The sequence below is a fragment of the Lissotriton helveticus genome, chromosome 12 (genome assembly GCF_964261635.1).
Source record: "Lissotriton helveticus chromosome 12, aLisHel1.1, whole genome shotgun sequence".
In the NCBI taxonomy this organism is placed as follows: domain Eukaryota; kingdom Metazoa; phylum Chordata; class Amphibia; order Caudata; family Salamandridae; genus Lissotriton; species Lissotriton helveticus.
This window is the reverse complement of record NC_136073.1, coordinates 728,495,705-728,522,971: the sequence shown is the minus strand read 5'-3', so window position 1 is coordinate 728,522,971 and position 27,267 is coordinate 728,495,705. Positions and strand designations below refer to the sequence as shown.

The following is a 27,267-nucleotide window of genomic DNA, read 5'->3' as shown; positions in this document are numbered from 1 at the left end:
TCAGTAGCACCCACTGCCTGCCTCAGTCTTGGGCCATGGGTTGCTGGGTGGCGCGAGCCCCTATCCGCGCTGGCGGGCTCTGCTACAGCGTGTACTCCCCCGCTGCTCCTGGGACCCGGGGTGCTCTGCGCTTCTTCTCGGGGCCGGGTCTCGGAACACGCCACTAGTCTCCGGTCCCCCCCCGAAGGCATGGACCCCACTAGCACTACAAATCACAGCCCTTACCCTAAAGTTTGGAATTAGAGCCTGCAACGGGCGATTGAAATCTGACATACCCAGTAAAACCACCTATAATAGACTGGGAAGGGAGTCTCGCCTGGATTATGTCCTGGCCCAAATAGTGAAGTGGCCAATAGTTCAGGACTTTAGGGTGATGGAGAGGTCCGACAGTGACCACAATCCGCTTGAGCTTGATCTTATCCATCCTGGCCCCCAAGCACTCGGGATCAATGCGGAAGGGAATAAACCTCCTCTTCTCCTGGATAATAGCAGGAGAAGGATCAGGTGGGAGCACTTGGTTACAAGCAAGAACAAACTCCCCATGCTCTATGATGGGATAACTCCCATCTTGGAAACTGTGGGGAGTTTGGTTACCGAGGCAAACAACAAAGATTCCCAGGCCAAATTGTACAAGGCTCATGAGGACCTTATAAAAGCTGCGGCCCCCCATCTCTCCTGCAGTTCACGAAAGCCAAGAGAGGGGCGGCAAGGTAAACTATCATGGTATAACCTAGCATGTAGAAGGGCAAAAGCAGAACTCCTCAGACTAATTAAAGAGGGGCTAGGGGGGGATAGCTTAAAACATAGTAGGCGAGCCTACAAGAAACTTGTTGCCCACGCTAAGGCCGAATGGGAGGAAAATCAGTGGGAAGAACTCACCAAGGCACTATCGACCCAAAACCATCGTTTGTTTTGGAGGATAGTGAGCGGGGGGTCGGGGAACTTACAATCGGCACTAGAGCCCAACATTGCTCCAGAGGTGTGGCAGGCACACTTCCAGTCTTTATACAGCTCTGAGCCGGGAGAATCTCTTGCTGTAACTGAGGCGGGCTGGCCGGGTTACGAGGGGGAGCCAATAACGTTGGGTGAAGTCACTGCTGCCATTTCAGCTCTGGCTTCGGGAAAGGCGCCGGGACTGGATGGCTTACCAGGGGATATGTTTAAGCAAGAGCCCATTGTCTGGGCGCCCTACCTCACTGCCCTTTTTAATGGAGTCCTTGACGGTATGGAAATCCCTAGTACTTGGCTGGGGGCGGAGGTGGTCCCCATCTTCAAAAAGGGCTCGCCTCTGCTCCCAGCCAACTACAGACCCATCAGCTTAATAGACGTAGCACAGAAGCTGTTTGGTAGGGTTTTGCTGAATCGGCTACAGGATTGGATGGAGGAGGTGGGTGCCCTTAGCCCCTATCAGGCGGGATTTAGAAGGGGGGTATCCACAGTGGACCAGGTTTTCAGATTGAACCTCATCTATTGGAGGGCAGCAAAATTCGAGGGCGGTAGTCTGTACACAATTTTTGTGGACTTACGAGCCGCCTTTGATCTGGTGCCTAGGGGGAAACTCTGGAGCGTCCTGGCAGAGATGGGCGTCCCCCCGGATATCCTATTAATCTTACAGAGGCTCCATCACAATAATTATGCCCGAGTGAGGTGTGGGCGTTCGGGGGAACTGACCGATAGATTCCCCGTTGGCCGGGGGGTAAGACAGGGTTGTGTGTTGGCACCGACCCTGTTTTGCCTCTTCGTCAACGGGGTAATCGCTCACCTAAATGCCACCGATTATACTGACGCCCCCAAATTGAATGGCAGCAGGGTGCCCGCAATTATGTTTGCGGACGACACCCTGCTGCTATCCAAAACCCCAATGGGGATACAGAGGATCCTTGATTCTTTTGTAGCCTTCTGCACCGACAGGGGGCTAGAAATCAATGCGACAAAAACCAAATTCATGGTTTTGAACCCAAGTCAAAAATTGCGGCCAAATCCGCAATTGGGAGCTGTACGACTTGAGAGAGTATCCACCTTTGAATATCTCGGTGTGACTCTTAACGAAACCATGTCTTGGGGATCCCATCAGACTAGGGCAAACCTCAAGCTCACACAAACAACTGGGGGTATCGCCCGGATGATGACTGGTTCATCATACCGTCCATTGGGGGCACTAATCCAGATATATAAGGCCCAGGCTAGGGGAGCGATTATGTATGGGGCGGAATTGTGGGGTCATATCCCTTGCCGGAATCTGTCACTAACGGAAAATAAGTTCATAAGACGGATAGCCGCACTACCGCCCAGTACTCCGCTCCTCCCCTTGAGGCTTGATTTGGGCCTACGACCGCTAGCCGATGAAATAAGTCTGAGACCCATAGCTTTCTGGCGTAGGTTGTGGAGCAGTAACGATCTTGCAGAATATAGGGCGGAATTGGTCGAACTACTGAACCACCCAAAAGCGCTTGACATCCCCTGGGTCAAAAACATCCAAGCCACTTGTATGGAAATAGGGCTCCCTGACTTATGGACAGATCCGGCGAATGCCGTATCAAACATCTCCAAAAGGTCCCTGGCCAACACATATCATGAACAAAAATTAGCTAGGGCCCGAGTAATGCAGGCAGAAGGGTCCTTATCTTCTGTGTTTTTGCAAAGCAAGGACCTTTATAGGTTTGAGAAGGTATTGGATCCTATCTTCCCTGTACTTGCCAGGAAGCTGTTTCTCCAATGGAGATACGGCACGCTGCCCTTCCGTTCTTTTACAAGCACTTGGGCAGTGTCCGGCCTGTGATGCCATGGAGGAAACCGATCTACATGTGGCTTTCTTCTGCCCAGCCTACAAGGCAGCTAGAAAATACTGGCTCCTCCCACTGATAAGGAATATGGGCTGTAGGGAATATGCACCAATGTATAGGATTTTAAAATCTGATGTCTCTGGCCCAACTGTTTTTGCATTAACAACATTTTTTATTAAGGTTTGGTACACGCGCAACCGTATTTTAAAGACGTTGGGTCCTTCTTAAAATTTCAGATGTATAGTTTTTAAAGCATTCGTGTATATACATTTCAATGGTTTTATCCTTGTATGAATTGATTTATCTGCGATGTATATGTGTACTGTTCATCTTTTATGGCCAAATGGCCGAAATAAAGATTGGAAATATCAGAATATCAGTCTCCGTGCCTCGGACTCACCCTGCCGCTGCGGGAGCAATTTTATCAGTGTCGATGCCTTTCCCTCTCCGCTCTTCTGTCTCGAACTTCGTACCGCTGTGGTCCAAACCCCGGTCCGTCCCTCCGGCTGCCTCCTGGGACTCTCGCGCGGGTGCCCTTCTTGGTTCTCGGCCTACCTCTGTCTCTCAGAGTCCGGCCGCCATCTTGGGACTCGCGTCCGGGCTCGCACCAGCTCCGGCGCCGAATTACTCCGTCTTCGGTGGCGTTGGCTTCCGACTTCGGACCCTAGGGCGTGTCGAGTCTTTCACGGTCCCGTATTTACTGACACGGGGCTTCAGGACAGGTTTTGTTGGTCAGATTCGGAGCAGCTCATCAGGAGCTACAATGGAGCACGTCTTAACCGGCCATGTTGCTGGCCACGCCCCCTCCATACCTTTTTAATAGGCCTCAAAAGACAAGCTCAATCAGCAATTTCAAGCCACCACAATGGCTTTTCCCTGATTCATAAAAGTAAATGCAACTGAAGATCATTTTTTGAATTGAAGTAGAACAATCCTCTATCCCATATTTTTCAGTTGACAAACGGGATAGAAGATCTAAGGATGTACCAACTCTCCTCACAAAGATACGTTTTTTTGCACTGTCAATGTTCATACATCCCTCTTCTAATCTGTGTCCTTCTGCATCCTTCCGATTCTTCATTGCAAGCTCCACTGGAAGCTGCTACAACAGGAGCTGGACATATCAGAGGATAGAAAACCACCAAATAGTATGACAGTGAAGATCACATCAACACATTAACGGATCCTATAAACTAAGATGGACATGATTTTTCCATTCGTTCATGGTGAAAGTTTGTTCGTGATTTTCACAAACCACATCAGCTGTTGCAGTATCATCTTTCACTTCCTACATCAAACCTCAGACAAGTGCAATGAGCGGTCACTTTCCACCATACACATATTTAGACAAATCAATGGTGTCTTGTCTCTTTCAATGGATAATGGAGGAAATTATGAAAGGACTTTTTCCCTTTATGAAAATTATAGATCCTTCATTTGAACTGAGCCAATGGTTTCTGTCCTACTAAAAACAGCCTTGTTACCTGCCCTTATGGGATCTAGGTTGTGGCAGAGATTCAGGCTTTCAAGTTACCTGACCCTTTCCTGCAATTACATTGTTGTACTGAAGACCAAAATAAAGTGCCAAAAGGCTTTCTTTACGCCAAAGCCATAATTAAACAGTCTATTTGAGCCTGCACCACCAAATCCAGCTAGAGTATCTGAAAGGTCTCCAATTGTTCAACGTCACATAAAGTTCTACTTTAGTAGAAATCGGAGCCATCACTCTTCGGATCAGCTGTTCTATGTTTTAGCTAATTTAGTGGGTAGTCGACACATATTGAAAGATGACATTGCAAGGTGGAGCAGAGCTTTTATCTTGCTAAAGTCTATCATCGCCTCCACAGCACTCTGCATCTACATTCCACAAGACACATGGTACCAACATCAGCACTCGGTAGGGGAGACCTGCATAAATGTTTCTGAGGGCATTCGGAAACTTCACTGGCTACCCATGAACAAACTAATTACCTTTAAGGTTCTTTGTATGGTTCGCAAATCCCTGCACAACATTGCACCCGGAAGAACTCAGGAATTTGTTTCAACGTTACATTCCCTATAGACCCCTGCGATCCTCAGGCAGAAATCTTCTAATTGTTCCTAAGCATAGAAAACCAAGATGGGGCGGTAGAGCCTTTTTGGTGGCTGCATCCAAGCTGTGGAACTCGCTTCCTTATTCTGTCTCCAGTCTTCAATCTCATGCTTCATTTCGTAGGGCCTTGAAAACCTGGCTTTTTACTCTTTAATGGATAATCGGCAGAATCTTTTCCTTGCTCTTTCTTCCCTTTCTAAGACTAATTGCTATTAGTGCCTTGACGCCTTTTGGCATTTGTTACACTTTAAAAGTCTCTTTCATTCATTCATTTTTCATTTATTTATTTTGAAAGTTTTATATAGCGCGAACAAGATCTTTGCAGATATCAGAGCGCTTTACAAAAACAAGGGGTAAGAAAAACAAGAGAGAGATTAACAGACTTTTGAGCACAGAATAAATGTAGGTAATAAATGAGTAGCAAAATAGGGTAGGTACATGAAGGAGCATAGTCAATCAGATAAACAAATAGTACAAATAGACAATCAGATAAACAAATCGTACAAATAGGTGCAGAGTCTCAAATAGATCCAAAGTAAAAGTTCAGGTGAATTTAGCCATGAGGATAGCTTTTACTTCTTTCTTAAAAAATGCAGTGGAGGAAATAAGCCTGGTTTCTGGAGGGAGTGCATTCCAGATCCTGGGTGCCATTCCAGAAAAGGAGCGTTTATACGTTTTTTCCTTCCGGAATCTTCGAGGTTTCAGAAGAAGATTTTTTGTGCTTCTAGTGGTTCTTGAGCCCCCTGATATTGTCAGCTTCTGAGTGAGGTAGCTGGGTGAGTTGTGGTGTACAGCCATGTGTGTCATGCAGGCAATTTTCAGATGTATTCTGGCTTCAAAAGGCAGCCAGTTCAGGGATTTTAAGTCAGGGGAAATATGCGAGTGTTTTTTTGATCCAGTGATAAGTCTCGCTGCAGTGTTCAAAGAGGCTCTTAGGGGTGCGGTTGTTGATAGGGGGAGTCCGCAGAGGGCAACGCTTCCGTAGTCTATGCGAGGAATGACTAGGGCTTGTACTGCAGTTTGGAAGTCCTTGGCTGGGAGGAAGGGTTTACGTTTCCTCAAAGTATTGATTTGGAAATTAGCTTCCTTAGTTGCCTTGCTAATATGCTGCTGCATGTTGAGATTGGCGTCAAGAGTTATGCCTAAGGATTTCGCGGAGTCCACGATGGTAGGTTGGACATTGAGTGCAGTTAGGTGCTTAAGCCAAGTTTGAGTGGTGGAGATTTTCGCGGGAGGTGAGATCAGAAGGAACTCCGTTTTCAGAGCATTGAGTTTGAGGTGATTATCGGCAAGCCATGATTGGGTGTTTCTGAGCATTGAGTTCAGAAGTTTGATGTCTTCAGGCGATTGTAATTTGAGATATAGTTGGGTGTCGTCGGCGTACATATGAAAGTGTACATTAGATGCTTGTAACAAGGTGGTGAGAGGCTCCATGACTAGGTTGAACAATGTTGGGGATAGGGAAGATCCTTGTGGGATGCCTAATGTTACAGGCACAGGTGGGGACATCAAGTTGTTGCTCTTGAATTTCTGAGACAGGTTATGCAGGAAGGAAGTGAACCACTTGAGAACAGTCCCAGATAGACCCATTCTTGTGTTTAAGAGTTCGAGTAAGTTCTCGTGTTTGACAGTGTCAAATGCTGAGGAGGGATCAAGTAGGATGAGGAGGCAGGTATTGTTTTGATCCAGGATTTGGAGGGCGTCATCAATTATGTGTGTCATAGCAGTTTCCGTACTGTGTCCTGCTCGGAAGCCTGATTGATGGGGGTTGAGGAGGTCAAACTGATCAATGTGTTTTGTCAATTGGAGTTGTACGCATTTTTCCAACAGTTTGGCCGGGGTGGGGATATTGGTAATAGGACGATAATTGTTTAGGTCAGTAGGGTCAGCTGTTGGTTTCTTGAGTATAGGCGTGACTTGTCCCACTTTGAGGGAGTCGGGGATGAGTCCTTGTTGAAGTGAACTGTTAATAATTTTTGTCCAAAGTGGGAGGAGCAATGGGATGAAGTCTTTTACAGCGTTAGCAGGAAGGGGGTCTCTGAGGTGATTAGAGGGTTTCAAGGTGCCGAGCAGTTTGTCAATTGTTTCTTCTGAGTAGGTGTCAAAGGAAGACCATGCAGCATTGTTTTTTGGTTCAGTGGGTGTTATGCTGTGGGGGCTGGAGTAAAGGTTTACGTCATTGAGGAGATCGCTCCTTATGTTATTAGTCTTTAGCTTAAAGAAAGCAGAGAAGTCTTCACAGGATGGTATATCGCCCATTGTGCTATGTGATTGTTGGGGTTGTTCCTTGGATTGTGTTTTGATTAGTTCAAACAGTTTTCTTGGCCGTTTTTTTGCTTGGTTGAGCTGGAGGCTGATGAAATCTGATTTTGAGCGCTTGATTTTCCTAAAGTAGGCGTTTCTCTTTTTCTTAAGAGTTTTAAGGTGCAGAGCCGAAGGGGCTGATCTCCAGGTGCGCTCTGCCATTCGCATGGCCAGTCTATCTTCGTTGAGTCTATCATCGTACCATGGGTTAGAGTTCTTAGTGGAGATTCTTTTCAGTTGCAAGGGGCGGCCTCGTTGATTATTGAAGTCATAGAGTTGAGGTAGTGGTCGGTCAGAGATTGAACGTCAGAGGCGCCGGTAGGGGGAAGGAGGAGATTGCAGCTGTGGGAAGGTAAAGAGTTGGGGTTGAGTTTCTTCAGGTCCCTTTTCCAGACCTTGGATTTGGTGGATTGAGCCGGGTTAAATTTAACTTTTTCATTGATGAAGAATGTGATAATGTGGTGGTCTGACCAGTCACAGGGTTGGATTGACCCAAGTTGGGTAGAGTCCTCTTTGGAGATGATAAGGTCGAGGATAGAGCCTTTGTCGTGGGTCGGGCTGTTGCAGATTTGGGTGAGGTCAAGAGCGTTGAGGAAATTTTTTAGACTATTTACCACCGCGTCATTGTGATCGTTCAAATGGAGATTGAAATCTTGAGTGTTTTTCCGTCCGGAATTGGATGAAATCGTGTCCATGAGTTGTTGGGTGAAGATGAGGTTGTCCCCAGGAGGGTGGTATATGACGTGTAGAGAGCATACAGGTTTGCCCTCGCTGATGACATCGAGGCAGATGTATTCACAGGAGGTAAGAGAGGGGGAGGTGACTCTAGTAACTGAGAGGTTGCTCCTATAAATACATGCGATTCCACCGCCTGTCTTGCCGGACCTGTCAAGTCTAATGATGTGGTAGTTGGGGGGAACTAGAATGTCCAAGATAGGTGTAGAAGATTCAGTTAACCAGGTTTCAGTCAGAATGGTTAGGTCAAGGTCCAGTGTTTTGATGAGGTCAGCGATGTCGGAGGAGTGTCTAGGGGCCGATCTGCAGTTGAGTAGTGTGCACTTGAGCCTGGGGGTGAAAAGGGTGGTAGAGGGTTCTAGAGTGAGGGGGAGTTTTTTAAGGTTATTAGGGACGGAGCCTCTGTTGTTTTGTGTGGGGTGCCTAAGGGGGTTAGAATGAATAGTGGGGATAGAAAGGTGTGTGGTGGCTATGTGGTGTTGGGGAACTGGGTCATATGAGCGGAGGAGAGTGCGTATGTCGTGGTCCGAAAGTGGATTGATGGTGCGTCGGGAGCGGTTGGTGGGATTGCGAGCGAGGATTGAGGTCCAGTGTGAGGAGTTTTGTGTGAGGGGGTTTGTAAGGCAATGACTTGTAGGAGCTGCCAAAGCACCTTCATTTGTTATTGCTTACAGATGCAAGAAAAAAACGAATTCAGAGCAGGCCAAGTAGTATTGCTGAATTTGTTTATATAATCTGGGCCTCTCTCCCCTCCCATTTCTTCAAAAATGTGTACTACTCAACACGTCTGATTCAAGCGTTAAATCTATGAAAGATCCAATGCTGTAGAAGAAAATGTCATGTACCTGTAACTACAGTTCCTCAACATAACTACTGTGCCAAGGGGTGCCAGAGAGCTGGTGTGCAACATGGCAGCACTCTAGTGGGGCTCCTGCTGTCGGAGGCAGCTATCCAGCACCATACCCATATTAGAGTGACTATATGCCAGCTAAGAAATTTGGGAATGCATTGTTCAATCTCACCATTCATTGACAAATACTGTGCTACGCTGACTGTTGTGGCCGGCAAGCAGCATAGATTACACTGCAAGGTGATGAAATCGTGGCCACATTTTCTTAGCGGCAAGCACTAATGCCAACAGGGGAGCACATGGACACCTGTGAGCTGCTGAGTTGGGCAGGGATGACCCGCGGCTCCTCCTGAGGAGAGTTCCTCTGATGGCAGGGCACCGCAGGGCATATGCAGAGCTCTGGAGATGGTGGAGCTGATCCCCAATTGCTGAGCTGTCATGTTACTTGTCCAAGGAGGCAGGGAAGTGCTCAAGCATGTTCTGGGTGACAGAGGGAGAAAACTTTACCCCCGTAGATGTATCAGCTTGAACGTCTGCCGCCGTGCATTTTACTGCACAGTGTGGGGAAGTCAGATGGCCGCCAACATAAGCCACCTTTGGAGCTGTGACTGGGCACGGGATCAGCCACTACTGGTGGTGGGCTTGCTCAACGGCAGGACGAATCGTGGAGGCAGGTGGCAAAGGTGACAACATGAAAACACTCCAGAGGGCTATGGAAGACAGCCTGGTCTCCATCATAACATAATGGACTCTATTTCCTGTAACCTCAAGAACATGGCAGCAGGTTGGTGGAGGTTAGAACAACAAATCTCAATGACCAAGGACTATCTAGAGGCAAAACGCGAGGCATTGTTGTATATGGAGAAGGTGCTGTATATAATTACAGCGAAAAATGAGGAACTGGAGGTGAGATTTCACCTAAATAATATCTGTATATTGGGAATTTCCAAAACCAGGCAAACTGAAAGAATATGTGGAGCATCTACTGCTGCCAAATTTGAACACTGAGGCCATCTCCCTCTTGTTGGTTGTGTAGAGGGTGCACAGCTCATTGGCGGTAGGCCGCCACAGGGCAAACCTGGTCGTCACATTATTGTGCAACTCCCAAACCTTCATGATCGAGATGCGGTACTTAATGCTATACCTGGCAGGTCAAAGAATCACCTCTCTGGATAAGCAACGTATCTTCCAGACAAGCTACTGGTTACCCGAAAACACTTCCCCAGGAGGACTTTGAACACCAGGACCTCTGTGTGGAGAGGGTTGGTCTACTTTGTGACGACTCACACTGAGTAGCCCCATCGGGGTTATGTTGCTCGCTGCGCTTGGTTGGCCAGGCAAAGTCGTATGCTGATATCCTTTGATTTACTTGAAGACTATGCTGACATATGCATGCTTAAAATATATATTTTGAATAGCCCTGTCTGACAAATGGGAACTTTTGTTTCTCCCCAGTTCAAGTGCTGTGTTCTTGCAGGTGCTCAACAATTTTCCTCTGACCCCATTGACCTGATCCCAAAGGGGCGCAAACGGGCTCCTATGGCACTAAAGAGGTTTCACCTACTATTGTTAATTATTTTTTATTTTCTTAATTTTTAATTGTGTATTACTATGTTAGTTGACGTGGGTTCATTAGGATGGGAGGGAGTGGTAGTCCAAATGTCCTGGTACCCACCAGCCAGCGAGGATGGGTTAGGGAGGGAGGGCTCTTATCTAGGGGAACGGATGTGTGACTTACACCCGTAAGACCATGGACCGGTGGTTAAATAGTGTGACACCATCTCTGTGTGTGCTATGGCATACCCCATCCTGCTGTGAGATAAATCCAATTCAGTGGTATGACTGATGCACAGACTAATCTAACCATAAAACATTTGACATGAAATGTGAGAGGCCTTAGCAACTCTTGCAAGGTGCAGCAGGTTCTGGTCTATTTAAAAAGACACAGCATAAACATTGCAGTAATGCAAGAAACTCACCTCATACCGAGCACGGAATGTCGTTTGGCAACTAGATAGACCTCCCTCTGTGTCACTGCTTCATACTCCTCTTGAGCTTGGGAGACAACATGTTTAAAGTCACTGACTATTATTAATGAGCATGGTAGATATGGTATTTTATTGAGCAGATCTGATCAGTGAGCACCACTGTAGTCTTTTGCTATGGCCCCAATGTTGATGGCCCTGGATTCCATGACAGCTTCTGGTGTAGGTTCCTCGCCACATTCACTGATATGCCCAAAAAGCGCTTCAACACCTCATCAGGGGTAACAAGCGCTATATAAATGCAAACCGTTTTTCCTGTTCTATACCTCCCCTATCCTTCTCAATCCAAATAACTGACTAACATCCACCACTCAAATTACTTTCATATTTCACTATACTAATTCAACACTTAGTTAATTGCACAGCCCTCCAGACCCAGGGATATCTAGGGCCCCCTTAGAACAGACCAGCTCACTCAGGGACCCTAATAGTGCACTAAATGTGAGAGGATCAACTTGCACCTTTATTTGGGTTGCATTTCGTTGCTTGAGCAACCCGGTTTGTGCGATGTGCTATAGTGACGTAGATTTATCAGACAAGTTTGATTTTGCAGTCACTTTCAACCCTCACCGGTTTATATTTTCATTGTTTTATGCATTATGTTGATTTATGTAACACATGGGGCATATTACAGTAAGTGCTTTGCGTGCCCCCGGGGCACTTTGGTATTACAGAAGGGGGTGCAGACGCTTGTGCATTCCCTTCTGTAATACCGATTGCTATGGCACTCTTAAAGCACCAGCGCCTCCTTCACTGGGCATTCCCTCATTTGCATAGGGGTGTGCCCTACGCAAATGAGGGAATCTCTTTGGCTCTGCGCCCGCTCCGTATTACAGACGTGGGCGCAGAGGCAAAGAAGCCCTCAGGAGGCACACTGAGAATGTGCCATCAAAAAGGTGGTGCAGTGTCAGTGCACCCCCTGATGGCAGAGCTCTGAAGGGGGGGAAAGGGGGACACATAGACTCTCCAGACATCCCCTTGCAGGCGGGTCCAGTCACTGACTGCACCGGCCTGCAAGGGGATCTCTAATCTCCTTCAAAAGTGCAGGTGGCTACTGCTCCGTGTTTTCACATGAATGTGCTGCCTCCAGGGCAGCGCTAGTTTGTGACTGTCCTGGGGCAGCACATTCATTGAAATAGGGGGCATTTTCATTGTGTGCGCCCGGCACAAACAATGAAAATGCGGAATACAGCCTCAGGTCTTTGATATTATGCCGGAGGGGGATGTGAAGTGTTGTTTCACTTGGCCAGTCTGGCTATTAGCTTGTTATATTACCATTGATCTTTCTATTCACACCTCCAAGTCTGTGCATTGCTGTTAATTTGAGATAATATGAAGCATAAAAAGGAAAAATAAGCATACTATGGCAAGACTCCAATCCATTGCCTTTCCCTGTTGTGTCATGCGAGCCTCCTATATTAACTTGGCACATCTGTGACATAGGCACTTAGTGTCAGATTGCAATAAAATTACTTCATTCATAGCTGTGCATCAAGCTATTGGTATAGCTGTGAGGGCTTTGATAATTTATGTTTTCCATTACATAGGAATATTGACATTTTACATCAGTGTAAATCTGTAATTAATGAACTTTTGCTGCTTTTTATATGTTGCCCTGAAGTATGTGAAGGCCTTTTTAGGTCTCGCGCCTGCGATTGCAGGGCGGCGAAGCCCTGCTGTCGCAAAGCGAGTCTATTGTGATCGTTTCAGTCGTTTCAGCTTTCAAGGACTACCAAGAGGAGACAAGAGACTGGCACGCGCACACAGCCTGCCGGAATTCGATCAGGTCGCGCGCACGAACTTGCGCTCCGATTTCTGGCAGGCTGTTCACACACACACACAATGGATATGGACGCGCACACACAAACAGACAGGTACACACAGACACACATACACACACACACACACGCAGACACACACGCGCGCGCACACACACGCAGACATATGCAGACACACGCGCACACACACAAACATGCTCCCCACCACTCACCGGGCTCTTTCTTGTACAGGCTCCGAAAATACGGGGCTCCCTCCGCTCACGGGATCCCCGGACACTGCTACAGGCTCCGAAAACGCACGGCTCCCTCAGCTCACGGGAGCCGGACACTGCCACGCGCTTCCAGGCAAAGTTGGTAGCATGCATGCGCAGTGCGTAAGGACTGCGTGTGTGTGTGCGCTTTCGCTTCGGCTAAACCCGTGCTGGGCGTCCACACTGACAAATCACGATTCGAAACTTTTCACAGCACACCGTTTTATCAGTACAAGGATGGGATACTTTCGGGAAAACTGAAACTGACATTTAAAAACACACTGAGCCTGTCACAAACAGTGGAGGGTGATCAGTAATATAATGATGGACTATCGAGATAAACCACGAAACTAACTTGGGGACACGATCTGTAGCAGATCGCGAATTGTGAGACATGTCAATGAGCTTTGTCCAACCCACGGGTCAGGAGAAGGGCAAAATAGCTAATAATGGCGTAAAAATACAGGGGGAAACAGGCCCCTTTTGACTGATGGGCCTGTCATCGGTATCTCTTTTTCAGCTTCTCCTCCTTCCACATATTGCCACCCAGCATGACATCCTCTCGCCGCTGTCCCATGCAGTGCCAGCAGGCAATCCTCCGATTACAAAAGCTCTGAACAGTTACGCATAGGTTAAATACTGTACATAACCGGGTTCTTCTGGTAAGACACTTTTAAGGTTACGATGTTCCTCCTGGAGCTCCTGCGATTATTCGGTCTAGTCTTCTGATGGTACTAGCAAAATACGATTACTAGCAATCATTTATTTATACAGCTTCACTGCCAACTTTGCTTAGCATAAGCAACAGCTAACCATTCACAAACAATGTTTATATACCAATTGCAAATAAAAAAAAAATTAATGCAAAGCATTGTCATTTACAATGCCAGTAACTCAAACTTTAATGCTGCGAGACCTATTGCATTGTAAATGCTTGTTTTCTTTGCAGTCATTCATTAATAAATGTCAGACATTTCGGACACCAAGCAATGCATTAAAATGTTCACAGCTTCCAGAACTTATAATTGTATTGACTGATAGCTCTCTGACCACCTGTTTAGCTTAGTTAACAGGACCGTGACCTCAAATCTGCCTTCCTTGACCTTTCTGACACCTATTTGAGTCTTGATCTCAGTTTTTGCTCTCATATCCTAATCTAGTAAAAACAAAAGTTTGGCTGAGAAGTTTATAATATGTACAGGTACTATAGAATAAGGACATATGGCCAAAGATGGTAAAATAACTCTGTGAGTTCAAATACATTCAAGTGCTCTTCCAAGGTTGAGATATATTAATAAAACCTTACGTTTTCCTTTTTTTTTTTTGGTGTCCTCATTTTGCCAACTCTCTTGTTGGGACTCCTCTTATCTCTCTATACCCAAATGTGAAGACCATACAAGGGAGGAAAAGAAATACCCCAAAAGAAAAGTGCTGTTTCCACTTCCATCGCCTATTCACACGGGGGCCATGGAAGAAATACTGGAGAGGCCAGGACCGACAGCATGTTTGGCTTAATCATTGGACCCACTTGTCTGCTCTCTCCAGTCTAACAATGAAGTCCAGATCTTATCTCTACTTCTTGGATCACAAGCCATATTTGATTCACTTGTATAGCTGACATTCTTTAAACACTCAGTAAAAGATGGAGGGCTTACAGATTTCCATAGCCGACAGATCTCACGTCTCGCCAACACGATCACATAGAATATAAACTTGGAACTAGAGGCATTGACCCGATCTTCTTCTTGATTAATATTGAGTCCTGTGTACAGTATTAAACATCATATGCCAACATGAAGAGTAAATGATCAGTTTTGATTTGCTTAACCCCTTTATATAGCAGTGTCTGCCAGATCATTAGATATTAAATAGACATCTGGATCTTGTGGTGGGATTTTATTTGCATTGTAATATTATGAAATTGTCAAAATATGAGGTTTAGAGACAGATCTCTTAAGTCACAGCTGGGCTTAGGATAGATTATGCATTATGTTTTAAAACTCTAAACTGATCTCATGTTGTGCTTTGCATTTTTACACATTGAATCTGAAAGCACTGCTGCAAGATCTCTGCAACTTGAAACAACCTCATGTGCTATTAACAAAAGCACAGACAAAATATATAATGGAGTTCTGTCGACCAATCACGTAGAGGGGACCATCCCACCGTAACTGTCAGTGCCAGTTAGTATTTAAAAAAAGCCATGACACGTTTGCACCTCGCGATTGATCTGACCCTAAGAATGGTCTACAAATAGTACAATGGACTGAAGAATCTGGAGAGGCCACAGTTCAATCCTGCTCTTACAGCCTAACTCCAGACTATAGGGTATTTGTAAACAAGTCTGCGTCGTCAATTCAATTGACGTTGCCGTTACTGACCAAAGTACAAGAGTACTACTTTCTTGCCAATTGTATATCATATTAGAAGTATCACAGTGCCATCAGCCAAGAGATGTCTTAGTATTCTGCCTGAAGATAGCAGCATACAACCCACACTGCGTCAGTAAGGTGCCTTTTCACATTCTTTCTTTTTTGGAACCCCTTTGTAGACACTGTATTAAACCGTATAACAAAGATCGTATAGTAACTTCGCTGTGCAAATAAAATGATGTTTTAGTGGATGACGGTTGTAGATATTTAGATATCTGTCCATTGTTTTAAAGATAACAAATGTGTACTTTTTCTGTTCATTGTGATAACTATTAGGTTTACCATTGTAACACTTTCATACATGAAAAGGAAAACAGGCCATTGAAGAAGACCTGAATCATCTGTCTCTTATCAAGATGGTGTTCTGAATACAAAATGTAAATTCACAATGTACTATGCTTAGCTGATATCTTTCTGTACTTGATTTAGGTCAGGAAAGCGCTATGTGTACTCATTCAGCATAACCTTGTGGACTTCCAAGTTAATAAGCGTGGCTTTGTGGAATATGCTGCTCACTCAAACCGTGTTTTGGGGATTCTTCGGTATCCAAGATATATATACACAGCGAAAACACTGTATGGGGACACGGGTGAGCTGGTCGTGGAAGAACTGCTTCTGAATGGGAAGATGACCATGAGCACGACTGTGAAGAAGGTGGCAGACAGATTGACAGAAACCTTGGAAGGTAAGCAATGGGTATGAAATTAACTGTGTTTACCCACTTATGCTGCTATAGTCTGCAAACTACAAATTTGCTTTATTGGCAATTTCGAGAATGCTGTGTCTTTTAGCACACCAGAATTAATGCCTCTTTGCCCTTGATGACTCATTTTTAATGATACATTGGAGTTTTTGTTGTGATGTTGTTTCCATTTTATTACACATAAGCATCACATTGTTTGTTTTTCACCATTTCGATTTACCGGCATGAAATCTTTTTTGTAAATCTTTATAGTGCATTTTCCATAACCAACAATAATGAGAACATTGACGTTTCCCCAGTATATCCAGGCAGAGTGATGTTTTTCAATCAAGCATGGGTATCCTTCCCCACCAAAATGTATCGGCTGGCATTGGGAATAAGCCCATTCACCTCCTCGTTGAGATTTACAGGCATAGGTGTGTTCCTGTTTTAACATTTGGTGCTGGGCTCTGGGGTGGTTGTAAAACGCATTATTTACAGATTGAAAAAAATCGGGTACTTTTTAGGGTATTAGGGATTGCTCCCAGCAGCCATAATTTCATGGTGCATGAGGAGCACGGTTTATATTATGTGGAAGACTGTGTAAAACTGGCTACTATTCTACTCTGGTGTTCCATCTGGTGTATTGTTCAGGCCTCCCTCAATAGAAATGTAGTTGAGGCTTGCTTGGTGTGTCCCTTGGGCTCTTCAATACCTTGGCTTAAGTATATCCAGTCAAACGTCACTAGTTTAGGGAGACTTGGCCTCTTAACCATCCCAACCTCCATTAAGAAGGAGTATAAGTTGTGGGTAAAGGATAACTTTTTGATGAAGCAGGCCAGGGATAGGGATCTGGCTATGTCCGACTCAAATACCCTTTGAAGTTATGTGATGATCCAAACGTGCCCTGGGATGGAGCCATATTTGGAATGGGTTAATCTCCCTTCGGAGACATCACTTCTCACCAGATTTCACCTGGGCTCAGTTAGATCGAAACTATGCTTTAGTCAGTACGACGTTACAACCATCAACCGATGTCCTTGTGACGAAACATCTGACCAAACCTTGTTACTCTTTGTTTTCTTCTGCAGATTTGATAAAGAATTGTCTAAGGGTTTGCTTATCCCAACAATCCATAAATTATAGAGTCAAATTGTAGAGTCACTCTAATTTATTTGCAGTCTCTACATATGCAGGAAACATGTTTTAGAAAGGGTCTATTCTTAAAATATGCTATTAGACTTAGGATTTCAATACTGTTTTAATACCACTTTATATACTTTCTGATATCATTATAATTGTTTTTATCAGCGAACAGTGGGTGTAATTCTCTATTGTTGTGTACAAGGTTGCTTATTTTAAATGTATCACGCTCTTGATTTTATATGCATTCATTGTTATGTTTAATTTAGGCCTAAATAAAGATAATCAATACATTGAGTTGAAGAAAATTGCTAAGTGGGGAGACAGTAGTGAGGAAAATCTCTTGTACAATGCATTCAGGAACCCGTCTGGGATCAGAGCTTTATTAGAAGGAGAATTTTGATAACTAATTCTGTCTCATCTATTGATATTGCCTTCTCTAACTCATCTCTCGTAGATTGTGGGAGTGTGCGAAGGGGTATAGATTATAGGAAGGCTGAGATTTTCTTAACGTCTAGGTGGTGACTGTTGTGCTGATCTTCCTAAAATACTTGAAAAGCATCTTTTTTTTTCATTTTTCATTTCTAGACATGGAGCTATTATGTACCAGCAAATTCAGTATCCATTTTGGCTTGTCTCAGTCCAGCTGTCAAAAGCTTATCAGATTCATTGGCTTTTCCTTAAAACTTTTCTATTAGTCACATTATTACCTCCTCTCTGAGCACTCCGAAATAACAAATCTACATTATTCCTCAAAATTGTCATCTCACTCATTAACATGATGTATTGTTATCTTTGTATTGACTCTCTTTTTCCCGCACCGTCTCTAATGTTGTTTTAGTGAGGTTTTAGTAAGGTGCACTCATCAAGATCGTTTTGCCATGAATTTCTGCCTTAAAGGCATCCCACAGAACCGAAGGAAAGATTGTTTTGTGTGGTTAATTTGAAAGTAATCCTGAATTTGGTCCCTCTTTTCTTTCTCCTATAATCCTTGAGAATCATTAGGTCAAAAGTCCAAGTTGCTTTGAGTCTACATGTCTCCAGCCATGCAAAGTCCTGTATGATGGGTGCATGATTAAATATAGTAATGAGTCCTAAGTTGATCTTAAGCATTTTGGTAATTAACGTGCTTGTACTCCAGGCCTTGTAAATACTTGAGTAAGATTCGGGCTGTGCAAGGGGAAAGAATATTCCTTCTCCTGGTGGTGTTTCGCACCAAACATCCACTAGGCTCAGCTCAATCGGTTATTTTTAAGGGGTCTGGACATTAACACTACCAGGTATCTGTCCATTGAGTGTCTATCAAGCTGAAGATTGTGTACCAAATCAAAGTCGCTCACCAAAATCACTTCTCCTATAGCTTTATCATTCATAATGTGTAAGATATTCAGACCACACCTGTTCTCTTGCTCTTAGATGTCCTTGAAATCGTGTTGGAAGATTCCATGCAACATTAACTAGGTGCACTTTCTGAGTAGGTGTTTCTTTTGTAAACACATGATATCAGTTTGCTCAACCAGTATTGGTTCTCTGTACGTTGTGTCTTTTATGTTGTTTAACCAGACAGTTTAGTCCTCGTGAATTCCATGACAAGAGCCTAATCAATGGGTAGTATTTGGAGTGTCATGCCTTCTGGGACTGGGGGTGTAGGAGAGTGCCCCTTTTTTAAATGGTCACCCCCCATGGTTTGCCTGGTATTTGCTTCAATTTTGACTGAAGTGCACTGAGTTCCTGCTAACCAGATCCACGTTGCCAGTGCTCTTTCCCTAAAACAAGGTAGCCGTTCGATTGTACCCCAGTTGGCAAGACTGTTAGCACCTCCGTAAGTCCCTAGTAAATGGTACCTCTGGTACCTAGGGCATGGGTACTAAAGAGGGCCCCTAAGGGCTGCTGCATGTATTGTGCCACCCCAAGAGAACCATTAACAAACTCATTCAGATTGCCTTTGCAGGCTGCGTGAAAGGGTGCAGACAAATGTGAAAATGCGACCTGACACACACCCTGTGTGTCATGCCCATAGACATTGCATGCAATATATGTAAGTCACCATTACAGAATTCCTTATAGCCCTATGGTAGGGTGCATGATATTAGATGTGAGAACATATCTGCATGAGCAGATATGCCCCTGTGCTGTCTAGTTCAATTTCTAGTACAGGTTATCAGGGAAGCCATCTTAAGTACATGTACTGGGCACTAGTCATTGCAAGTGCCCCAGCTACATGATGACTTCACTTAAACATATGGCGTTTGGTATCAAACACATTGTCTTAATAAATCCATACTGATGCCAGTAGTGGATTTAGTAAAACATGCACTAGAGGGTACCTTAGAGGTGCCGCTGAAAACCTCTTAATGTGTTGGCTGATTGGTATATTCCAGTCTGCCACCACAGATGAGTTTCTGATCCCCTGGAGATGAGAAACCACGCTCTGAGGTCAGACACAATGCCTGCTCTAGCCAGCAGGATGGCTAGTGAATCTGCATACCAAGACCGAAGGCTTTAAAGCTTATGCTGCCATTGATATGTAACCTCAGCTTCCCACAGACCTGGGAGATGCCACCTCCTGCCCTGAGGCCCATATGGCACCAGGACAGACAGGAAATTAGATATGCAAGTAGGCATGTGACACCACCAGGCTAGTCACACCCTTAAGGTGGGCTGCCTGATGTGTACCACGAAGGAAGGATTCCACCATCCTTGATTCTGGTGGAATGAAAAACTCTGGGACAGGGTTATGCCCACTCCCCTCAGGAAGTGGTCATATAGGGGGCGTAGTGACCACAATGGTAAGTAGCCCATTGGCTACCACCCTTCAACCCCCTTAATGCAGTATTTAGGTTGTCCCCTGACACCAGGAACTCAGATTTACCTGACAAAAAAAGAAGTACAAAGAAGAGCAGATGAAGCAAGAACTGGGTACTACCAGTGGACCTTTGGCACCAAACCCTGACTGCCTGCCCCTGTCCCGACAATCGCAGCAGCCTGACTCGTCCTGCAGCTGCGCATCTTCAGAAAAAAAAAGCCTTGAAGGGCTACCAGCACTTTGCTAAGCTGTCAGCTTGTCCCTTGAAGTGAAGGAGCCACCTACCTGCAACCTGCAGATACCAACAACAATATCCGGGTCCACAGATGCATCAGCGCCCCCCTGGAGGAGGGCACTATGCTCCCAGAGGCCACACCCATCTTCCCACCAGGTTTGGGAACACCAGGACCCCCAGGAGCTGACTGCACCAATACCTGAGGTCATGGGCCCTGTGGGGCTACCCACGCTTGTTTGAAGTCCAGTCCGGACTCCAGCTCCGCAAATACTGACCAGCCGACGAGGGCATCAGCATCGCAGAGGTCGGCACCACGAGTGGCCCAGCTGTTCTGTTTTGTCCCGTTCTGCAGGTCTGACCAAGAACCGTGAGTGCTTATGACGCATGGGCCCAGTTGACCAAAAACTCTCTGCACCTGAGCTTCCCGTTTAATTTCCATATGGTCATCTGAGTTTCTTCATCATCTGCCTCCATCTTCCTTATAGCGTCCTCAGCATTGCTAGCCCTCACCCTCATGGCCTGGATCTCCCTTGTCAGCTTGGCCAGTGAGGTCTTTACACCTACGTCTTGATGCCTGTAGTTGTTCATTCAGGGTGGTAGTCAGCTTCTCCTAAATTTCTGCCAGGCAGGAGAGCCAGTCTTCTTTGGTAACTGGAGAAGAAACAATGTGTTGTCTCTCTATGTGAGCCCTCTTGCTGCAGTCACTGAGCAGTATGGGTTTACTGTTCTTTCATATGCTGATGATACTCAGCTTGTCATAACACTGTCCCATAAAAGTGAGCAGATGGCTTCCTCTTTACGGGCGTGCCTGTCTAATGTTACGTTTGAAAGGACCTCAATTGTTTAAAACTTAATACTGAAATGACTGAGGTCTTGGTATTGGGCAGACACTTGAAGACATGATCTAATGCATTGTGGCCAGACAACTCCGGTCCCTTACCATCCCCCAAGCCCAAAGTTGAAAATCTGGGCATCTGGTTCGACGGAAAAACTTTCTTTTGATGCCCAGATCAATGCCCTTTCGGGAAAGGGTTTTGGGATTTTGAAATCCCTAAAAAAACAATCCTTCAGGTTCTTCCTGAGACTGCCCAAAAAACAGTAGTCCAGGCGATGGTCACGTCCAGGTTGGACTGCTGCAATATTTTGTATTTGGGTAACTCCAAACTGTGTCTGAATAGACTTCAACATGTGCAGAACACAGCAGGCCGGACAATGCTTGCGCCCTCGAGGCGAGCCACTATTATTACTGCACTGTAGAAACGTCATTGGTTGCCAGTAAAAAAAGAGAATTGCATTTAAGGCTCTGCTATTGGAATGAAGGACTTTCCGGCCAAGACCTTTCCTATGTGCAGGACACGATCACTCCTTATGTGCCAAATAGAACTCTGAGATCAGCTGTGGCAAAATTGACCTCTGTTCCCAGAGTTAGGAAAGCTAGCGTTGGTGGTTACACCTTCAGGCACTGGACTCCCAAGATTTGGAATTCTCTACCTGTGGAATTTCGGTTGGCTTCATCTGAATGGATTTTCAGAAAAAACTGAAAACATGGTTGTTTGGCTCCCGTTGGGCTCCTCTGGTGTGCTTGATTTTCAGTACTCGGCTTCCTATCGCTGGGACACTTCAGGTGATGTAACCATGCGCTTTGAATATTATTAGCTATCCCTGCTCTTGTAAGTTGGGAGGAGTGATATGCTTCCTGGTGGGGTGATGGGGGAATCCCCGTTTCTGGCAGACCAACATGATCTGTGGTCTCTCTGCGGTTTTACTGAGAGTGCTCTCCTCATGTAAGTCTGGGTGCATGCCTACTGCCCTCAATGCAGTAGAATCCCACTCCCTACCTAGTTAAGTTTACTCTTTGGTCTAATCCAGGCTCATGGCCAGTGTCCAACAGACAACTTCTATAGTTGTATCGAAGTGTGCCCCAAAGGGTGTTTCTCAAGTGCTTTTTATTGCCCTTTTCAAACTCCTTGTTTCTTTATATCGTTCACTCCATGTTGGGTTGAAAATGTCAATAAAAGCTATCTTGTTTTTTTTTATAGAGAGCAAAATCTCTCACCTCTTATGAATCGTAAATGTGTCCAGCTTGGCAGATTTCTAGTCCATACTCCAGTGTAGCAGCTCAGCCAGATCTTGTTTGGCCTTTATTGCAGTTGTTTGGCCTTTATTGCAGGTCATGGGCTGTTTTCATATCAGTCCTCCCAAAACTTCACAAAGGCCCTGTTGGGAGGACCGACCAATAAATCTATTTCCAGCAAGGGAGATTCTGTTCAATTTGTTCCAGATGCCACTTTTGTTGCAAGTATCTTTGTGGTTTCAATGCAGATCACTGCTTACATGCAAGGCCCTCATCATGGCAAAAAACTTCATGTGAGGCCATACATGCTAACATTTTAGAAGAGGAAAGTGGAAGATTTTTAAAAATAATTGAGAGAATATATTTCTCTCACTGACCTGAATTGGGCCTACACCAAAGAATCAGGTTATTGAATGCAGGAATCGGGATGCGGGAGACTAGCCTTGAAATCGGTATTCTCCCACCTGAATCGAGAGGGTTGGCATGTATTTGTGAGGCCGCAGCCTCTTAGAACCTGCACTGATTCTCTGACATTCAAGATGGCCACTCTGCTCGTTGTATATTTTCTTGGTGCAACTCCTCTGCAGTTAAACTCCAAGGCCCAGAGTGTGCTCAAAAACTTCTCCGGGAAGGTGTAGTACCACTCTGTTACTGTCCCAGGGTAATTTGGTATTTTATTGTATAGGAATTTTCAGCTAAAAGTTCCCATATTTGGGGGATAGGTAGAGGCACTGTCTCATAGAGCAACCACATCGCCTCAGTGCTGACCATGCCATCACAGGCACAAATCTTAATTGCACATTTCCACATTCCAATATTTTCACAAGTTTGAAACTTGTTCATGACTTAACAATTGCAGGCAAGGACCTTTGACGTTAGGGGAGAGGAATGCTTTAACAATGCAAAAAATATGATGTTTTGATTTGAGTCCTGGGTGGCCCTGTCCATAGCTACTCCAACTTGCCATTTCCTCAATATGTGTAAAATTATTTTTCTACAAACTTGATCCTCACATCTAGATTGATTTAGAGATATATTGTGAAGAGGGCTGAAATGACTTCTCTTCCCGTGTTGCATACCCTCTCACATTCCATGTTGCCCTTTCATTTTGTGGCTCAACTGCATGCTTTATATTTGACATTGAAAAATGATTTTCCAAGTCCGCTACTTAGCCTACTGAAGTTTGTATATGATCATCTGACAAATACTTGGAAACATAACGTTTTGTACCATCTTGGGAGCAATTCTTTTCTAGTCCAGTACAAGGCGCAACATATTTATTTCAAATAGTATTTTGAAATTCTCCCAGCAGCATTATTCAGGCAGTCTCAACTTAGTCTTGGGAATCTGCTCTTTATTAGTTGTCTCAAGTCTCAAATTACCATTTTCATGGCATGCATAGTATTCATACATCATATTGTGTAGAAAACCAACAATATGTCTTACTGCCTAATCACCATTTCCTTTCTCTACTACAGCTCTCCACAAGTTCCACACTGGAGCATTTTTCATTTCCAGTTATTCACTATAACAATAACCTTTATTTGATCTAGCTCTGATGGTTTCTACTTCATCCTACAGAGTAGTTAAGCTACAATTCTGTGTAGAAAACACAGAAGCAACTCTATTTTATTTGCTATTTTTAATTGTAAAATTGTTCCAAGCATGCCTATTTCCTCATATGTCTATTTAGTGTAAGTTTTTGCAAATCTGATATTACTTTTATGTTTTATATCACCAAAAATAGTTATTAAAAATACTTTATTGTTCTTATCCTATTAATTTTGCCCGCGTTTTTTGGAAATAAAATGTATACTATTAATGTCTGCCTTTCTTAGCATGCACTCTTTCTTCTAATTCCAATGAAGGGAAAATGTATTTACTGAACTTGTTTTCAGTCTTTTTCCCCTTTGATCTCATGTTTTCTTTATAATATATTTTTGCAGATGGAAAGACCATAGACTACAGTGAAGTGTCTAGCACTTTTGTGCGCTTGGTAGACACTCACTTTGTTCAGCGATGTTCACAATGCCAGGAGGTGAAAGAAGGATCAAAGGACCCTGTTCCTCCAGCTCCCACATTGGTGACCCCTGAGAGTGATATGTACACCGTCCCAAAGCTGAACATGATAGGTAATGGGGTAGGGGTAGATCCTGGTGAAATTGAAATAATAGGCATTGAGCTGTCTCCAAAGTGGCTTAGGTTTGCATGCTACTAGCACTTTCACATTGATGGTAACATCACTACAAACTTTAGCCAGTGATATTTCTGATCTAAAATATATTGAACAAAGAAAACAAGTAGCCTCTCTTAAATAATACGGTCTGTGATTCTCAAAAAAAAGAAACGGTTGGCAATTTACTCATGGAGGTTAAACCCCATGCATCTATTACATTTCTGTCAATTTTAGATAGTGAAGTCGAGACAGCCACAGTTTCTCAGGAATAATTCTAGAATTAAATTGTGAATTCCAGGTCCTCTTCGAATATATACATGTAATAAGAGGGTGTGTACACTTGTTTCACAACAGTGTGTTTTCTCTGGACAGGGAAAATATTTTACCCTTGGAGAAATCCTTCCCTAAAACCCCTGGTAAGTCCCAAATCTGATTCAGAGTTCCACCTGCCCTTGACAGGAGGAAATCCATGTGCATTGGACAATTGTGTATTCATAAACTGAAAGGTTTGGTGGTTTTTACCTACTTTTTCCGCCTACAGCTCCCAGGTATCATATCTCTTTAAAAATGTGATTCTTTGAAATGGAATAATAAGACCACTTCAATTCTTGAATTCATGTTTGTCAGTGCTGGCTCTTGTGGGAATTGTAAAGTTCAGTAGATGATACTAATAGGACCCTTTTAATTTAGTATTCCAAGCTGTGTTATCAAATGATGTTTAAATTCACTTGTAGTTTAACTTTGGGATTTTCTGGAGGGCAATAATATAAGGCATTTGAATATGGGTGTGGTTTGACTGAATAAAGGACTGTAGATAAAGTGCCTTGAATGAATTTATGAGCTAATAAAGGGAACACAGTGTCCTGAAACTAATGGATGGTGATTTAAATATCCTGAATTTGCTGGGACAATCTCAAATCATGCTTATCTATCCCCGGGTTCCTAGACTTTTTCCTCAAATAACATATATGTCCCAGTTTTGAGAGAAAGGCTTTTAGGATACCATGGTCATTGACGATTATTGCTCGTGCTCACATGTCCATCATACACCTTCTTCTGATATTGTTCTTTAGCATGGTGGTAAGACGGGCATTATCTGTTGTTTAAAGTTAAGGGGCAACAGGCAAGTTTGACATGTGTCATGGGGTCACAGTGAAAACTTTCATGGGCCATTTTAAGTAGCCATTACAAAAACATTTTTGTCTTGTTCCATGCAAACCAGGTGTAAAATGTGTGGAAATTTCACACTTAGCAAAATAACAATACTATCTATCTTTAATCAGCCAGCTGATGGCAAGCTGAAATATGATAATAAAATGGATCACAGCGATTTCATTACAATTCCCTAGCTGAGGGATACTCAAGATTTATTTTCTGATATGTTACCAGTGAAGAGGATATTAGTTAGGTGTATGTAAAAAGTGTCTCAGGAGCTATGTTAGTATAGTCCTAGGTGACTTGGTGGTGGTATTGTAGTCTTTTTCTCAAAGTTGAAAATTAGAACTGGTCTCCCAAAGCTTGTCTTTATAAACAAGTTAATTACATTCTGTCACTTCAAGCTACTAACCTTAACATACTCTGATTGCATTTACAATGACTGTTTAAAAGAATATAAAACTTAAAACTAATCACAGTTTTTTGTGCCATAGCACTAGGGGATTTAAAATTAGGATACTACACAATCTTCTTTTTTTTATAAAGTATACTACTTTTTCACAGTGTCATAGAACTTTGTGGTGGTCGGACAGATGTAGGACACTGGCTCTATATGTTACATACCAATAAGTGTTGATATTGTATAACAAGTACAGAGATGCCCCCAGAAGTGTAGTGTGGTCGAGTGCCTTAGGCCTAAGGCAGAGGAGTGTTAGACATTTGTTATATAGTAAATGAGACACAAATCAAAAAGGCGATCCACACCATTTTTGAAAAATAAGCTAGTTTCTAGATTGATTTTAAGACCAAGACGTAGGTTCAATAAAAATACTTTTCACTTTAAAAGTAGACACTTTTACAATTTTTCTGTTCAGCAATGTTAACCTATTGGTGGAAAACAAGACTGCATGTTGCAGGTAAGTACACGACTTACAAATCTAGTCTTCGGGGTCTGTGGCCAACACTTAGGCAAGGCTCAAGTTAGTACAAGACTTCACCACCAGTGGCATAGGGGCAGCCGGGTGCAGAGGTCAAATTCGGAGTCAGGTGCCCAATTTTAACCAATGGCGAATGGTGGTGATAGGAGATGCGCTGCTAACAAGCTAGTTAAGTGGTGTCAGTTGTAGATCTCCAGGGGCTAAGGTAAGCACAGGGTCCCCCAAGGCAGCACCAAACGTACACCCTCAGCAGCACAGGAAGGGCCAGGTGAAGAGTGCCAACACAGCGTCCGGCGCCCGATGCAAATCAATGGGGCAGATTGGTTTTAAAAAGAGGCTGCAGATGCTGGCTAGGAGGCTGAACAAAGAAAACCCACAGCTGCCCAGGTAAGTTCTGATACTAGGGGAGGTAGGGGCTTCATTTGTCAAGCTCCCCAAGGCCCAGTGGCTTCAGGTGTAGGGATGTCTTTTTGCATCAGAAATAGCTTACCGGGCAGGTCGTGGTTGTGGCAGTTTGACGCACAGAGGCTGCAGGTGTCAACGTGGAGTCTGGCCGGGGTCTACCCGCGTGGGCTCTGGCTCAGAATCGCTGGGAAACCTTTACAGGACCAACGGACCACTTGAACTCGAGCCGAGAGAGTTGGGTGCCTATGTGATTCTGGTAGGTGGTTTCGCTGTTCCTCAGGGCAGAGTTCTTGTTCTTTAAAGTCGGTTTCTTCTGGACAGGACAGCTATGCACGGTAGATAGTGATCTTTATTGAAGGCAGGCAGTCCTCCCAGGACTCAAG

At 44.3% G+C, this 27,267-nt stretch overlaps 1 protein-coding gene across 3 annotated transcripts in view; it reads left to right on the top strand.

Moving 5' to 3' along the window:
- Window positions 1-27,267, top strand: part of POLR3C (RNA polymerase III subunit C) — a 191,249-nt gene that overhangs the window by 39,946 nt on the left and 124,036 nt on the right. For all 3 annotated transcript variants that reach the window (XM_078671274.1, XM_078671273.1, XM_078671275.1), the window contains exons 3-4: window positions 15,700-15,955; window positions 24,157-24,342. In XM_078671274.1, the coding sequence (XP_078527400.1) occupies window positions 15,700-15,955; window positions 24,157-24,342 (442 nt within the window). The remainder of the gene's footprint in view (window positions 1-15,699; window positions 15,956-24,156; window positions 24,343-27,267) is intronic.